General features: G+C 45.0%; 1 protein-coding gene across 2 annotated transcripts; it reads right to left on the bottom strand.

Moving 5' to 3' along the window:
- Nucleotides 1-242: 242 nt before the first annotated feature.
- Nucleotides 243-11,222, bottom strand: CUNH5orf24 (chromosome unknown C5orf24 homolog). 2 transcript variants are annotated; one of them, XM_040756047.1, is made up of 2 exons: nucleotides 10,959-11,222; nucleotides 243-4,750 (listed from the first exon to the last, which is right to left on the bottom strand). In XM_040756047.1, exon 2 carries the CDS (start codon nucleotides 4,745-4,747, stop codon nucleotides 4,181-4,183), a length of 567 nt encoding a protein of 188 aa, XP_040611981.1. In that variant the 5' UTR covers nucleotides 4,748-4,750; nucleotides 10,959-11,222; the 3' UTR covers nucleotides 243-4,180. The 2 variants fall into 2 exon arrangements, with proteins under 2 accessions (XP_040611981.1, XP_040611980.1); XM_040756046.1 differs by lacking the exon at nucleotides 10,959-11,222 and adding an exon at nucleotides 9,624-9,867.
- Nucleotides 11,223-17,840: the final 6,618 nt, after the last annotated feature.

Raw genomic sequence — 17,840 nt, 5'->3', positions numbered from 1 at the left:
CTGATTCGCAAGTAACTGACTTAATATAAATTACAAATGCTGGGTCAATAGCTCAGGCTTGTAACTAGCTAATTCTTACACTTAAACTAACCCATACTTCTTATCTATGCTTTGTCACGTGGCTCAGTGAGTGAGGTACCAACTCCCAAAGGTTGTCTTCTGATATCCACACAGACGGCATGTGATCTCACAACACCATATACAAAGTAAGTAAACAGGAAAAAAATAAAGCAGTAAACAGCTGGTTTTAAAGTGATGCCTTTATTAATAAATATACATCCATATGATGATGTAGATACAAATCATGAACACTACTCCATTCCCATACACATAATTGCACACGAGTAGCTCAAGTTCATGGACATTAATTAATAAAACATACACAGTATCTATTCAGACTTTACAGCAGAGGACAACGTGCTTATTATCAGTTAAGTGGTAATTATTTGCTTCATAATTGTCTGTGGAAAAAGCAAATTGTGAATCAAACAATCAGAATGGCCTGATTAAATCATACAACTGACTTGCTACAGCACTAATTCTCAAAAAACTTAAATACACTGTATGTGAGGACACAGATTTGTCTACTTGGAGGAAAAGGGAGAAAAGCAAAGGAAAAATTCGGATACACCTTAGAGTTTGAGCAAAGTCAATGACGTTATAATAGAACAAAAGAGCACAAAACTCTTTATGCTCAAGACTGCTGAGTTATGATCTTACTGTAATGGACCATAACTTACTGCACATAGCCAAGGGATGGCAGAGAGGTTATCAACACTCCCTGAACCATTCTGTCAAAGTTTCTTAAAGTATAAAGAAGTTCACTGTCTAAACTCACACTGTGATCATTCTTACACTGGATGAAGTGCCCTTCACCTCAAATTAAATGGATCCAGATTTTACCTCAAAGAAACTCAGTATTCTTACTTCATGAAAACATATACAAGTTCACACAAACAGCAGTTGGAATGAATAAATACCACATTGACAGATGTTTCTTTTTAAAAAGTAAATTAAAAATACAAAGAATTGTTAGTCTGATTTAAACACTGATTTTAAAAAATGTTCCCAGATATTAAACCAAATACTATTTAATTTTTCAATATATTGTGCCAATATATGTTTTTAATATCCAGTGCAAAACTCCAAAGATAGTATCAAAATCACCCCATACTAAAGATTAGTTAGGCAAAGTGATACCTGTGGAAAATGAAAATTTCATCTGTATTGACTCCTTTTTTGTTATAACAATAAATGCAGCATGTTAAAATATCCTTTTAAGAAAAAAAGTAAAACAACTTACTGGAATAGTAGATAATTTTCTGACAGTTTTAATATAGAATAGTGAAACCTATTTTATGAAGAATAGAATCACGCAGTATAAAATTAGCAATTTACCTTTTACGGAACAATTATACAGTGGGGGAAGGGCAGTGTTCCCCAACTGAATATACTGACATCTAGGCAACTGTTTAACATGCTATTTCAGTGTCTGTCATGTTACAAAAGATGCAGAATGCAGTCTTTAGATCCACCATGTAGAAGTAAAAATATGTTTATGTGAAGACCTCCTTCCTGTCATCACATCTGTGTCTCTCCAGCGTGGCACTAGTAAACTGTCCACAAGGAGGAAAGTAGAAGAAGATGTTCATCAGTGGGCACAGATACTAGTCCAGGAGTGCTCACTGGAACAGTAAATTCCGTTTTCTAAGTGATGTTATCCATCCACAACTGTGGCCGCTCATCCCCCTCTCCTGGGATAAGAGCTCCCGATAGATAATAACACTGCTATGAACATCTCTCCTTAAACTCATGTCCCATGTCACGACATGGATACAAAACTCACTGTACAACACACCACTCTGTCTTCTGACACAGCACAGCACCAGAGTAGATGTGTTGGGGAGCTTGGGGGGGGGGACAGAAGGGTACAAAGCCAGGAACGAAACCAAACCGAAAGGATGATGAGCGGACTCACTCTGAGACACGGCACGCACCCACATCCTTGCCAGTGGTGTGCACGACTCTATCGCGGAACGCTTTAACTGTCTTCAGGAACTAGCCGTGCAAGGATCTCTAAGCAGCCAGCTGCTAAACATCTTCAGAAACCACTAAGTGACGGATACTCAAGTGACCAGGTGAACACATGAGAGAAGATGCAAGCATTTGTGTGTGTCAGAAGTTACACTGTTCTGAGTAAAATATTAAGTTCTGTATTCTAAGCTTCTGCAAGAAGAAACTCTTGAAGCAGTTTAGCTGCCTGAATGATACAGCTGGCTGTGTAGTCACCAGCATTGTTTGCTGTTCCCTACAGCTTGTGCAAGGCTAGTAGTGTTGAGGTCGCTGTCCCCACATGCAGTGTGACACCTCTTACTGTCAGTGCAGAAGCCCAGCTCTTGTGTCAGCTATCCTTGGGGCACCTGAGGTTTGCTGCTTGTTTCCTGATAAAGGCCTAAAACATGGCATTATGTGCAGTTGGTTTGCATGAACTGAGAGCAAGCCTAACCAACAGGTATGCGTCCTTTTAAATTTGATTATTTCTGAGGTTTTTTTTTTTAAAGGATTTATTTATTTTATGTATGAGTACTCTATCTGCATATACAACTTTATGTGAGAAAGGGGCACCAGATCTTATCATAGATGGTTGTGAGCCACCATGTGGTTGCTGGGAATTGAACTCAGAACCTCTGGAAGAGCAACCAGTGCTCTTAATCTCTGAGCCATCTCTCCAGCCCTATTTCTGAAGTTTTGAATCCTGTAAATCTATACTTTATTAAAGGCATCTTGAAATGCAAGTAAAAAATGTAATTTTTAAAAGTCCAGTGAGAGCTTTTCATTCTTTTTTGCTCTGTTTTGTTAAGAGAAGGTTTCTACATAGTGCTGGCTGTCCTAGAAATCACTATGTACACCTCTCAAACTCACAGAGATCCACCTGCCTCTGCTTCCCGAGTGCTGGGGTTAAAGGTGTGTGCCACCACTGCCCACTGAAGCTTTTCAATTCTAAAGTTCATATTATTTTATTTAGAACAAACTCAGAATAAATAAAATGTATTATTAACAAGAAATATTTCAGAAAGGAAGATATTCCTCTGTAACTACACCTATGTGTCCAGAATTTTTCTCTTTTCTATATTGCTTTTAAAGCAAGTCTCCCTAGGGAAAAGAGGTTTATTTTGGGAGCCAAATGCCATTTTTAAGCTAACCAGCACTTGTTTTACAGGTTTGTTCACAAATACTGAGTTCCTACATCTCTTGGTATTTGGGTCTTGACAGCCAGGAGACTATTCTCTGCCTAGACCAGTTTTGCAGTCTACCACTCAATTTGTACCCTTTGGTAGATATAAACCTGAAAATGCAGTTAAGTACTAATGCAATGTAACAACAATTACTCAGAGAAACGAAAAAGGCATTCTAAATAAATGAGCAATAGTAATATTTTTAAATATAATACTTTGAGACTCATTAAATATATGAAAGACAAAGATTGATTATAGTTACATGCAGACCTAAAGGTTTCTTCTTCTTGTATATTAAATATAATGTGCAGGTTTATGAAGTATTTAAGGATCTTGCTGTAAGTATGAATTGTTTGTAGTGTTCGGTGTATATGCTCTTAAGCAACTGGAAAACATAACCTGTAACTATAGCCTTTGCAAGACCAGTATTAGACAACCCTTAGGAATGATGATCAGCTCATGTCATGTGAATCAATAAATAACAAGTTGTGTTTTACATTCCAAAGCATCCAGACAACTGTGCCTTGTTTCATGGAAGGTCTAAACTCACACAGCCACACCCTTTGGTCTGTTAACTAGCTGCTGTTCTGCCCCATTGGTTAGAACGCCACAGGCAAACATTACCGCACTGGTTTCCTCACAACTGAAAACAACCGTGGCAGCCGGTAGCCTGTGCAGCATCTACTAAGAATGGTCCAAAGGGAAAGCAAAAATGACTTAGCTTGAGTGTTGTCTGAACCTTGTACAATATAGATTCAATGCACTACTCCTGCCCTACGCGTATCTGTCAACACGTGGCAGCTTCCGAGCAAAAGGAGAGGAGGAGTGGGGAGTAAGGGAGATCAACAGAAAACAAAACTGGGAGTCCAGGGGGTAGAGCCAAATGAAAGCAAGAAGCTTTGGAAAGCCTCAGTCTGCTCCTAACACGAGCTCCCCTGCCTGGCTCATTCACTGGGCGGCTTGACTTCACTGCTGGTTCCCTGAACCCCGTGAACCGCTCTGCTATGCATCATAGGGTAAGGAAAGGCAGCAGTACCACAGCCATAGCCAAGATCTGCAAGCCGGGACAGAGCTTTAATGCTACCTGGAGGTCTCCCTGGGCTGACCTTATACCCTGCAGCTTTGGTTGTACCCAAAGGTCTGCCTGGGCTTGTCTTAAATCCAGCTGCTTTGGTGGTTCCCAGGGGTCTGCCTGTGCTGGTCCGGTATCCCGCTGACTTGGTGGTTCCCGAAGGCCGGCCGCGCTTACCAGATCGATTGAGGTTTTTCTTTTTCTTTAGTTCATCTTTTATCTCTATGTTTCTGCCACTGGTGGGCTGCAAGTGCGTTTCATTTAATGGGTCTTGCCTCTGACAAACCATGGGTTTGTGGCTGACTGTGTGGCCGTACTTGCTTTGCTGGGAAGAATATATATCAAACTGGTCAGCAGCTCTCAGGGCATCTTCACTGAGGCAGGAAGGCTTGCCAGGCCCACAGAACGCTGGGTTACTGCCGGCAACAGGATGCATCATTTTCTACCAAAAATAAAGACAAAGATGTATAAATACCTACCTAAAATTAGGGCAATAGGAGACTCCAGAACACTTACGCAAACACACATGAGCAGTGTTCCGTTGACAGCCTCACCACGCCCACCCAATTGAATCATTCCTTCCCAAAGGACAGAGACCCAGAAAATTCAGTAAGTAAATAAGATATATGAGGTTCAGGAAGTTAGGGGATTCACTCTCCCTCCCTCTGCAAGTTTGTAAAAGCAGGAAGGAGCTGCTAGAGAAAGACTCTCCAGTGGACAGGGAGTTCTAGCAATGTGGCTTTTATAAGCTGTGACCTTGCGAGGAAGTCTGTTCAGCCACACAGCTGCCTCTGAGCTACCCATCCATCTGTCCATAACTCAATGAACCCACTTGCTCACCACACTAGCCCTGCTTGGATTTCTTTATTAGTGCCCTATCAAGGGTAAACAGAACTATCCATGCTTCCCCCCAAAAAGTCACAAAACAAACAACACAAGAGTCTTGGTTTTCTCAATTACAGGTAGGAACAGATGTTATATAAGATCACTCGATTAGAGGCTGGAACAATGGCTCAGCCGTTGAGAGAGGACTTGCTGCTCTTGCAGTGGCCCAGGTTCAGGTCCCAGTACGCATATGGTGGCTCACACCATCCACAATTCCAGTTCCAGGGGACTGATACCCTTCTCTGACCTCCTTGGACACCAGGCATGTACATGGTAAACATACACACATGCAGGCGACACAGTCATACGCATATTTTTTTATTTTATTTTTCAATAACTGGAACTCACAGAGATCTGCCTGCCTCTGCCTCCCAAGTGCTGTGATTAAAGGAGTGTGCCACCAACACCCGGACACATAAAATTTCTTAAAAATCTAATTTTTTTAAAAAGGCAACTCAAAACACTGATTTAATAGCTATTATACTCTGATTAAAGCTAGCTGAAGCATAAAAATTAATATTCTGTAGGCTTTTTTTTCCTTTTGAGTTATTAAACCCTAGAACCACTACATAACAGTAAAAAACCAGAACAAGCCTCAAGGAGATGGCTCAGCAGGTAAAGGCACTTCCACCAAGCCTGACATATGTTCAATTCTGACACACATACAAATAAATAAATATTAACAAATTAGCTAAAGCCAAGAACCCTTATTAAAATGATGTCCCATGCCTAACCTTAAAATGCCTTCACTGGGTCTTGGCACATTCTCACATGTATAGTCTTAACCTGATCTGTTTCCACAAGATGGATACTCAGTCATTATGGTAATTTATTATTTATGCAAAGCCCTGAGTGTGTGTTACACTTTTCAAAAGCCAGATAGTGTCAAGCAAGGAACACAATGTCTTGGCCCAGCACAGAATCCCTTCCAATGGCCTCTATCCAAACAAAAGGCAATTATCAACACTGAGGATAAACAAACGTTTCCATTAGCTGAAACAGATGAGCGCATACACAAGCAGTGAGGACTGAACTACAAAACATGGGCAACAATCAAATACGTCTACTCCAAAGACAAACGCTAAATGTCAAACAGATCACACACAGGTTGCCATATTCCTGCTTCACAGGAGCCTTGAACAAGTCAAAAGTCACTGTTTTGTCCGAGGGTCTTACTACAGTTCCCCCCCTACAATTTTCCCTTCTACATATCTCACACGAGCATTGAGCTTTCATGCTGCAGCACTGTAACACAAGAAAGACAAAGTCATTCACTAGTTCGGATTAAGGGCCCTCCTGAAGTGTCATCCTTCACATACATAAAACTGCAACTCTTCCCAGAGAGCACAAATAAGGAATTTGCTGAGACTCAATCAAGAGAGTTGTTGCCCAGGTAGTTTAAGGTCTCGATTCTGAAGTAAATGTCCACCAAGAAGAGAAAAAGATGCCTGCTTATGGTCAGAGAAACCAACACAGACCTAAAATTATAGAACAAGTCAAAGCAAAACAAAATACTAAAAGGGATCATCTTTACTCACTTCCCAAAGATAGGAGCTAACTATGAATACTTTCCTTGCTACAATTCTAATTTCAGTTAGTTTTAAGCACAGCATTAGCCCCAGTAGTTTCTGAACACTTCCTGTGTGGCAGCCCTTACACAGTCCCCAGGGCTCAGCAGCCACCAGACCTCTGCACACACGCAAGGGCTGGAGTTGCCTATAAGCACCCACCTACAGACCCGTCTTGCCTACAATCTCAGCCTGCTGAACAGTGGACAAGGACCATCAGTGGAGCCTGCTGGCTTCCAGCCTAGCTGAGAAAACAGAAGCCCCAAGTTGAGCGAGGCACCCTGCCTCAACAAAGGACACTCAACCCACCCTGGTGTCTGCATCAACACAAATAGACACACATCTTCATTCTTTCTTTTTGGTCTTTCGAGACAGAGTTTCTCTGTATTGCTTTGGAGCCTGTTCTGGAACTCGCTCTGTAGACCAGGCTGGCCTCGAACTCACCGAGATCCGCCTGCCTCTGCCTCCCGAGTGCAGGGATTAAAGTCGAGCACCACCACCACCCAGCTTTTTTTTTTTTTCATAAAGAAATGGAAACTGACTTAAGTGACCCATCAGGGATGCTTTTTAGGAGACTAGAAAGCCAAACAGCAAGTTAGACAATCTGAATAGAGGCAACAGTTCATGTTACAGCATATAGCCATTCCAGGATCTGTCTTCTCTACACCAAGGGTGTTCAACAGCATCCTACTAGATGTCAGGAATACAGCTTTCCCCCCCAAATTAATGACAACCAAAATTTTCTCCAGATAGTGCCCTAATAGGCAAACCCTCTCCTACCATAGGAATCACTCTACTGCATTCACCTATTTGGGGCCAGGAACGTAGCCCATGTGCAGAGCCCTGGGTTCAACACCCTCATCACACAAAACAGAAAGAATCTCTTTAGCCCTTAATTTTATAAAAATCCACAAAATCTTCCTGGTGGAAACTTAGATTGTCCAAAATGAAGAAAAGCTAGTCTTGTGCTTTGTGACACAATCACATTTCTAATGTCTAGGTCCCCATAAAACCCTACCAAGCCCAGATTTATCAGGAAATTTGGGTAGGAATAGAGCTGATGCCCTTCACTGTTTATTAAATCAACAGTGCTAATAAAAGAAGTAGAGCTGGGGCAGACTCCAATCCTCTTTAACCAACTCCAGAATTCACTCAAGACGAGCCTGTCAGACTGTAAATGCAGAAACTGTATAGTGAGAACAGGGAACGCTGCTGTACACTTGTCTAAGTACCGCTTACCAGGTGGCATCAGTAAATGAATCCAAGACACACCTCTAAACACACACTCATATATGTGTGTGTGTGTGAATTAAGTAGGACTGTTTATAGCCAACGAATGTGGACTAGAGACTATATGCAAACTCAAGGAGAAACACACTTATTTGTGAGAAAACTGAATTACTTAGAAAGCTCTCACAAAAAGAAACTAGAGCCAGGGGTGTGGCACATGCCTTTAATCTTGGAGCCTACGGAATCTTTGTGGGCTCAAGGTCAGCCTGGTCTCATGGCAAATTTCAGGACACCCAAGGCTACACAATAAAAGACCCTTAAAAAAAAGAGAGAGCTTCAGTACTGGCACAGTTGTTGGTAAGGTTCCCCGGCTGTTCAAGCCCAAGGCTCTGGGTTTGGATCCCTAGCACACACAATTTACTTCAGGGCGAAATCCTTTTGTCTTTGTGTGTGTGTGTGTGTGTGTGTGTGTGTGTGTACATATACATACATACACACATTTACAAACACGATACAGTTCAGCATTTGGTTAACACATCAACATTAACCCTGTTCTTAACTCACAGCAATCCTCGGGCCTCACCAAGCAAGTTCTAAGAGCAAAGGTGTTAACCAGCATCCCTGGTCAGCGACCGTTTTTTAATTATGTTTTTGTGCATGAGAACACGTGAATTAGGGCAGCCCTGGAGTGCAACAGAGTAGGTGCAGGAACCAACCTCCAGTTCTCAAAACCAGCACACACTCTGAAAGGCTGATTTCCATCTTACTATCTTGAACTCTTTCCATACAACGTTCGCCAAAATGATAGAGAAAATCCTAAGAATTTCTCTAGGATGTGGGTGGACGGCAAGCTAGGAGTTACAGAACAAACTGTGTTGCCTAGCAAAGGCTACAGTTGTTTTCTTTTCTGTTTTGTTTCTGGTACCTGGAGGTGGAACCCGTGGCCTTGCACATACCAAACAAGGAAGGAAAATCCCTTTAAATGGTTCACTCCAAGTTTAAGGACGCCAACAAGAAGTTGGACTGTGACTAAATTAACGGTCCTGAAGGTGTGCTGAGATTTACTGAGGAGTTTTAAACCCTGTCCTTCAATGAAATCAATCGCATCTTGAATGTGGCAGACATTAAGGCCAACAAAAACTATTTTTAGTAACTTCACAAGGCACCTATGAAGCAAAGCTTCAAAACCCCGCACCCTGTCCCCCTCCAAAAATCAAGTGTCACATGATACTCGGGCTTGTTATTACAAACGACTTTATAACCGAGGGGAGTTTGGGTTCCCAGGACACAGCATAAACTACGGTCTCCTTTGTCTCCTCCGCACCCCTTAACCGTGCCCGACGACCGTACTTCCCGCGCCGGCATCGGCCGCAGCGTGGCCGGGATGAGCCGGGCAGCCGCGACTACCGCAGCGCGGCAAGTTAGCAGCCCCGCGCCCGCCCACCAGGCAGGCAGGCAGCCCGGGCTGCGCGGCCCGCGCCGTGACTTCCGCCTCCCGCGAGGCCGGCGGGCGCCAGGGCGGAAGTGCCGCGGGGACGGCCGCTCCGGAGGAAGGAGGCGCCCGCCGCCGCATCCCGCGCCTCGCTCGCCGGGCCCCGCGCCCGCCGCCGCCGCCGCCGCCCCGCGCCCTACCTCGGCCGCTCCGAGCCCGGCCCTCAGCGCGCCCAGGGGCCGACCATAGGCAGGAGAGCTCCCGCCCGTTCCGCTCACTCCGGCCGGCCCAGTCCAGTCCACCGCAGAGGGCCGGCGGCGGCGGGGAGGCCCACGCCAGAGCCCGACTCCCAGGAGCCCTCACCGCGGGCCGGGACGCGGGAGGAGGAGAAGGCCGCCACAGCCCCGGAACGTGAGCGCCGCGCACGCGCACACACACACGCCTAGGTATCGCGAGACCGGCTGCCCGGCCCGCGGCCAGAGTGCGCGTGCGCGGAGTGAGTGGCGGAGGCCTGCGCCGGCCTAGAGCCCCGCCCAGGGCGGCCGATAGCCGAGGTGACCTGATGGCTCGCTGGATTCCTCTGGGCAGAGGCTCTCCCAGTGAGGCAGGCAGGGCGTGAACCCCGCCTTTCTCCGATGGGTGTAAAAGGTGTCTGACTTCTCACACTCACTGTCGGGCTGTGGCAGCACACGCCTTTAATCCCAGCCCTCGGGAGGCGGAGGCAGGAGGATCTCTGTGGGTTCTAGGCCAACCTGAGTTCCAGGACAGACTCCAAAACAATACAGAAGCAAAAAAAAAAAAAAAAAAAGGACTTATTATCTGACCTTCAGTTTCTTACGGGTGGTTAGGGTCCCGACCTCCAAACAACAGGGACTGACTTTCCAGATGCTGGTGTTAGGACCTTCTGCCATAAAATAACAAGATATGTAATAATTAAAAGCATTTTGTCGGACACCCTGTCGTATTAGGTTTTGGTTTTGGTTTGTTTTTTTAAATCCCGTCACGCCTAGAATGCGCTACAGTTTTAACCCTGGAAGAGGCTGAACCACTAGCTTAATTCCATTTGGCTGTAACTGTTTCTCTTGTGAGGAAATCTTTTTGTAAAGATGTGTCTTTGCCTAAGGCAACTTCTGATTGGCTTAATAAAGAGCTGAATGGGTAATAGCTAGGCGGGAGAGATTGGCGAGGTTGGGAGGGGGGTGTAATCTATAGTGTGGAGACTCGGAGCAAGTCAGACATTCGGTACAGGGAGGTAACCGAGCCATGTGACAGAACGTAGATTAATAAAAACTCTAAGCTAAGACCAAGCATTCATAATTAGTCTCTGTGTTGTTATTGGTGAGCTGGTGGCCCCAAAAAGGATCCAAGCACAGTTTCCTTCTCAGTCGTTTTGATGTATAATTGTCTTGGATTCTGATAGAGTTTGTACCACAAATACGTAATATGAAATCAACAGTCTTTCCATACTCCAAACCCACATACACTTCCAAGGAAGAGACAAAACCTGTCCAGCAGGGTAATGACAGGAAGCTCACCTGGGGGCAACAGCCCTGTCTTCCTCTCAGGAGCCTGAGGATCTGCCAGTCAAACAGCCCCTCCCTTCACAGACCCTGGATGGTCAGCAACAACACAGCTGTGGTATTTTTGTTTTCGTTTGAAGTGAAAAAAGGAGAGCCACAGGTCCCTGGGCTGCCGGGGGAGACTCCTGCGCCACAGAAAGAACCGTGCAGTGTCGTCACAGCTGCTCCAAAGGGCCGTGCACGAGGCAGCCTACAGCCACCCCGGATGGCCCGGCTCACAGACACATTGGGTCTTACTGCAGCAGGCTTCCATCCGGTCAGACAGGACATCTCGCTAGCCCACGGTGGCCTGGGCAAGTGACTTGGCTGTACAAACTACACTCCCTCTTCACGCTTCTGAAAGCAGTTGGGCAAACTTCCTTCCTGGCAAGGCTTCTAGGCTGCAACGCAGGGCAGGCCTCAGTGAGGGCTAGCCTAGCAGTCACATCAGCCCACGGGTGGTTTCTGACTGCTGGTAGAGTGGGCCACGGGGGTTGTGGGGAAAGCAGGTGACTGGGAGGTACCAGCCCCAAGCCGCCCGGACTTGAACAGGTCGACCGCAGAGGTGAGGGGTCAGAGGGCTGAGACTGGAGGAGCCCTCCGTCCTGCCCTGGTGCTGAACCGCACTTGAGGCCGGAAACCAGGCCACTGGCACTTGAAGGCCACACTTGCAAGGAGGGTCCTGGCACCGCACTTTGACTTGCTGACTGTGAGTGAGTTTCCACTTGAACAGAGCAAAAGGACCTCATCATGATGAAGTGTCGGTGCTCTGAGTTATGCTGGACCATCAGGAAAGAGGGTCACTCCAGAATAATCAGGTTCCAAGGCATCGGAGAACAATCTCTGATGGGCTGAACCCCAAAAGCCCACAGAAGCGTATTTCTAGTCACACCAAAGTTTTTAGAGTAAAACAAATCCTCACAACAAACACGGATCTAATGTATTTCCTTCTAGAAGGAGCACCTCACCCTTGCGATCTTTCTTCTCTGCACTGTTTGTGGTACTCAGTGGTGCAGACATGCAGACAGCACACTGTAGATAATAAATCAATTTAAACATTTTTTTCAGAGCATGCAAGTAGAGGTCAGAGGACAATGTTGTTTGTTGTTCTCCACTGCCGTCTCCATTATTTTCTTTCTTTCTTTCTTTCTTTCTTTTTTTTTTTTTTTTTTTTTGGTTTTTTGAGACAGGGTTTCTCTGTATTGTTTTTTGGAACCGGTCCTGAAACTTGCTCTGTAGACCAGGCTGGCCTCGAACTCACAGAGATCCACCTGCCTCTGCCTCCTGAGTGCTGGGTTTAAAGGCTGGTGGCTGGCTCTCTCTTAATTATTAGCCCATTTCTATTAATGTGTTTATCTCCACATGGTCTTGGCTTCCTGGTGATGCCCAAGCCTCTTGCCTGGACAGTCACCCAAGGTTCCTCTGCAACACTGGAAAATCTATGTTAAGCCTACAAGCCTATCTGACAGACTTTCCTATGAAGTAGGAATGTTGAAGGACTGGCCTACCTTGTCTTAGCCAAGTTGGCTAAGTTCTTTGTGTTCTGCTTGTCCAATCTGGACAACATACTGTCAGCAGTTGAGGCAAGAGAAGTGTCTTGCTCAGTGGTAAACTTTGCCACAGTGAAAGAAAACTCCACATGGAGGTTCTTTGATGCCTCTCATCTCTGAAGTAGACTGGTGCAGCCAAGAGCAGGCATATCTCACTGACATGAGAAGCCTTTTTTTATTAAAACATTGTAAATGCCATATTCTGTAGATCTCTAGCATGTTTGAACAGATCACCCATCTGTCTAAAATATATCTAACTTGAAAACATACCTATCGAGCCGGGCAGTGGTGGTGTATGCCTTTAATCCCAGCACTCGGGAGGCAGAGGCAGGCGGATCTCTGTGAGTTCAGAGGCCAGGCTGGACCGACAGCCTCCAAAACAATACAGAGAAACCCTGTCTCGTAAAAACCAAAACAAAAAACAACAACAACAAAAAAAACCATACCTAGCATGACGACAAGTTTGATTGTTATAGATGAAAAACTATGAACCTGCATTTCTTTTTCTTTTCTATGGTTATCACTTTAATAAAACCCAACAAGTAGGTGATGATGAGCTCTCTGAGCTCTACCCTCTTCCCACAGGAGCAGAGAATAAGGCACCGTTGGTCCCCATTTCCCTGGTCAGCAGTAGAGGAGGGGCAGGCCAGGCAGGCCTGAGACAGTCTTCATTGGGCTCACACTAGGGCTCCACAGGTGCTGAGGGTCTCTGTGAACCTGCTGACTTTCCTATCCACAGTCTCTTCTGCCTGTGCCATCGGCTTCCAGAGCTGCTCACTCTTCCGACAGTGGATCTTTTCTTCCATGTCTCCTGTTACTCCCACCTGACCTCATGAGCAGGACACCACAGGTAAGCAAACTCGTCACAGGGTGGAAGGATGCCACCCAACGCCTTACGGTGTTCCGGGGCAGCCTGGCCTTTTTTTGGTACTGTGTGGCAGCACACGTCACACCAAAAACTGCAGCTGGGGCTCAGAACTGTTAGGGACATTGAGAGGGATTGGTGTAGTACAAATTCTAATTGGCCTTAATAATAAAAACCTGAAGCCAGATGGACGGGGCTAATACTGTGTGAAATGTTTTTACTCTTTTGTCTTTTTGAGGGGTCCATGAACCAGCTCCCAAATAAGCACACACACACACACACAGGCTTACTATTATTTATGAATGTCCGGCCACCTTGGCTTATTTCTAACCAACTTTTCTAAAATTAACCTGTCTACCTTTTACTCTGGGATTTTATCTCTCTTCTTCCAACTGCGTGGCTGTCTGGGTGGCAGGGTGGCTGGCCCCTGATGCCCTCCTCTCCTCGTTTTCTTGTTGCGCCCTCGTTTCTCCTTCTATTCATACACTCTGCCTGCCAGTGCCACCTGTCCTTACTCCTGCCTCGCTATTGGCTGTTCAGCTCATTATTAGGACCACCAAGTGTTTTAGACAAGCACAGAAACACAATTTCACCAAGTTAAACAAATGCAGCTTAAACAAGCCGGGCGTTGGTGGCGCATGCCTTTAATCCCAGCACTCGTGAGGCGGAGGCAGGTGGATCTCTGTGAGTTCGAGGCCAGCCTGGTCTACAGGGCTAGTTCCAGGACAGCCTCCAAAACAATACAAAGAAACCCTGTCCCAAAAAACAAAACAAAACAAAAAAATGCAGCTTAAACAAAAGTCAGATCAGAGAAGCAGAGCAGCTGTCCACTAGTTCTCACCTGTGAGTCCTCAGAACAAAGGGGCGGTCCCGTCTCTACAAAACCTCAGATTGAATGCGATGAGCTCCTGTCTCCTCCTGTCTTATCCTCCTCTCTCTGCCCAGCCGTATCACTCCTGTCTCCATTTCCCTAGCGCTGGGATTAAAGGCGTGTGACTCCCAAATACTGGGATTAAAGGTGTGAGTCACCACTGCTTGGCCTCTACGGCTAAATAATGCCTAGCTCTGCACTCTGATCTTCAGGCAAGCTTTATTTGTAAAAGCACAAACAAAGTATCACCACAGATTTGTGGTCATGTGTTTTTAAAGAAAGGCCAGGTACTTTAACCCTTCCAGAACTGTTGATGTCCTCACGACACACAAGCAACACCATCCGCCCAGTAGTATCTGCTTGGCCAAAATGGCCGCCAGACAAGATGACATTGCCATCTAACACCAGGACCCCTACACCAGATTTGGCAACCACCTAGGAAAAAATTAACCTGAACTTCTTAATTATCCTAAACAGTTTGTCATAACAGTTTTCAAGGACTAGAAATTTACATTAAAATTTTAAACAGGCTGCATAGGTACAATACCTTAAACAAGAGTAGAAATATAGAGGTATAACAACCTTAAACTCGTATCATAGACAAAACCACTTGAGACTAGTAGATGCTTTTTAGTAGTCAGCCATGTTCCCTTTCATCCCACCATCCCTCCATTCCCCACTTTCCTTTCTTTCTATCCCCAGCCCCGTTTCTCAACACTATGCCCAAGACACAGAAGGATAGAGGAAAGAAGGAAAGACATCCCTTCATCTAACCTTCTTTGTTTAGCTTCCTCCCTGACCAGGACCAATGACCACTGGTAACTAACCACCCTGAACAACCGCAAGCATCCAAAACCCACCAAACGGCAAAAAAAAAAAAAAAAAAAAAAGAAAAAGAAAAAAACCACCCACACCCTCTTTGGAATGTGGGCATCGTGTTGTTAAGATGACTTCCTGTTGTCTGGGAGCGACGGCATCGGAAACACTTGGGGTAATGGTCAAGTCTCTGTGTGATGGGAAAGCTGAGGGCGTGTCTGAAGCCCTGACTGGTGTACTCTGTGAGGCTGGGCCATTTCAGCTAGCTGCTCTGAAGCGTCCCTGAGCGCTTTGTACTCAAAACTGATCTTTTTGGTGGTGGCTGTCAGCTTAATCGTGTTATCTCAGTCCAGGTGGATCTTGTCATTGCAGGGCACCATCATCTTTCTGGAGACCCCATAGGTTGTGGTTAGAAATGGTCACAGGAGGCAGATACCCACAGCTAGACACTGAACTGAACTCCTGGAAACCAGCTGCAGAGGAGGAGTGATGAGCAACGGGGTCAAGACTGAGCTGTTGAAACCCTCAGAAACTGCTGACCTCAAGAAGGGGGAACTCATGGACCCCCAGACTGATGGCTGAGAGGCCAGCATGGAACTGATCCAGGACCCCTAAATATGGGTGTCAGTGAGAAGGCCTTGGGTACTACATCAGTATTTATTCCTGGCATCCGAATGGACTTAGAGAGCCCATTCCACATGGAGGGATGCTCTCTCAGCCTGGACACATGGGGGAGGGCCTAGCCTAGGCCCTGGAGGATATGACAGACTCTGGAAACTCCCCGCTGGATAGTGGGTGGGGGGCAGGAGAGGAGGGGAGGGAGAGGGAGCTGGGTTTGACATGTGAAGCAAGGTTGTTTCTAATTTAAATAAAAAATGAAATGGTCACTGTTTACTATGTAAAACTTACATATTTTAACTAGGCGATGGTAGTGCATGCCTTTATTTCCAGCACTCTGTGAGTTTGAGGCCAGCCTGGTCTACAAAGCTACTCAGAGAAAGCCTGTCTTCAAGAACCTAAAACTTACATATTTTAAATGTCATATGCAATGGATCTGAGAGGTTAGAGGACCATAATCTATCAAGTTCATCCAGAGTACACAAAACTAGTTCCTCATACCTGATTTAGACCCAAACCCGAAACACCTACAGAAAGTTAGATGACGCTTATTTCTAAAACTGGATGGTACTCTGTATGAATACTTATATAGTTTTTTTTAAAGATTTATTTATTTATTATGAATACAACATCCTGCCTCCATGTATGTCTGCACACCAGAAGAGGCACCAGATCTTATTACAGATGGTTGTGAGCCACCATGTGGTTACTGGGAATTGAACTCAGGACCCCTGGAAGAGCAGTCAGTGCTCTTAACCTCTGAGCCATCTCTCCAGCCCCCCTTATATAGTTTTTATATAAAAGTTTTTTTAAGTCGGCATTGGTGCACACATCTTTAATCCCAGCACTCGGGAGGCAGAAGCAGGCCAATCGGTGAGTTTGTGACCAGCCTGGTCTACAAGATCGAGTTCCAGGACAGCCTTGAAAGCCACAGAGAAACCCTGTCTCGAAAAACAAAACAAACAAAAAAAGTAACGATTTTTAAAGAATCAAAAGCAAAGAATTATGAGATGAGTAGCAATGGAATGATCCCTTAGCTTCAGTTCTCTTCTGCTCCACACCTGGTAACTGTTCTCACATGAGACAGAGATTTGGGATTTTCCTGTAACAAGCATGCTTGAGTTTAAAAGGAGAGAGTCACGCTCCAACGCCAAGGCCAGCTTTGACTTTTAATTGAATTGGGACCACAAAAAGACTATGTTTGTACAGAGCAAAAACAAGCATTTAGGAACATCTGTGAAATTCTACCCAGTTGGAAATGTGTTATAACATGAGGCCATTCACACTTTTTCTTGGGACGTTTTCTCTCTCTCTTTTTTTTTTTTTTTTTTTTTTTGGTTTTTTCGAGACAGGGTTTCTCTGTGGCTTTGGAGGCTGTCCTGGAACTCGCTTGGTAGTCCAGGCTGGTCTCGAACTCACAGAGATCCGCCTGCCTCTGCCTCCCGAGTGCTGGGATTAAAGGCGTGCGCCACCAACGCCCGGCCGGGACGTTTTCTCTTGATGATTTCCCCTTCTTCAGATGTCTCATTTGTCCAGTGCTCTTCAGATTCCTTGGTTGGATGCTTTTATTCTCCTGCAAAGACAAAAACAAAATCCTGCCCCAAACCTAACTATGGGAAATTCCTTTTTTTTTTTTTTTGGCAAGTTATATTTTTGTTAAAGCAAAATGTTTTTTGGTAACAGAAAGTTTTTTATTTGTTTGGGTTTTTTGTTTTGTTTTGAAGATAGGGTTTCTCTGTATTGGTTTGGAGGCTGTCCTGGAACTTACTCTGTAGACCAGGCTGGCCTCGAACTCACAAAGATCCACCTGTTTAAGGCCACCAACGCCTGTCTTAAAAAAAAAAAGTATTATCTTTAAATAAAAAAAATTTTCTGTACTTGACCAAATGAAAGGAATTTGTTAGTCATTTAAAATAAATATTTATTAATAATAAATAATATTTATTTGAGTTCGAGGCCAGCCTGGTCTACAAAGTGAGTTCCAGGACAGCCTACAAAACAATACAGAGAAACCCTGTCTCAAAAAAAAAAAAAAGGAAAAAAAAAAAAAGGAAAAAAAAAGACCCAAAATAAATAAAATACTAATGACAAAGAAATGACAGCTATGGAGAGGCATGGATAGCAGGAAAAATGCTTAT

Source organism: Mesocricetus auratus, unplaced genomic scaffold, assembly GCF_017639785.1.
Source record: "Mesocricetus auratus isolate SY011 unplaced genomic scaffold, BCM_Maur_2.0 Super-Scaffold_100013, whole genome shotgun sequence".
NCBI lineage: Eukaryota > Metazoa > Chordata > Mammalia > Rodentia > Cricetidae > Mesocricetus > Mesocricetus auratus.
This window is presented reverse-complemented; position numbering and strand designations above follow the sequence as displayed.

Excerpts from the sequence above, each read along its gene's own strand:
- CUNH5orf24 (XM_040756047.1), bottom strand. The coding sequence starts at position 4,747 with ATGATGCATCCTGTTGCCGGCAGTAACCCAGCGTTCTGTGGGCCTGGC.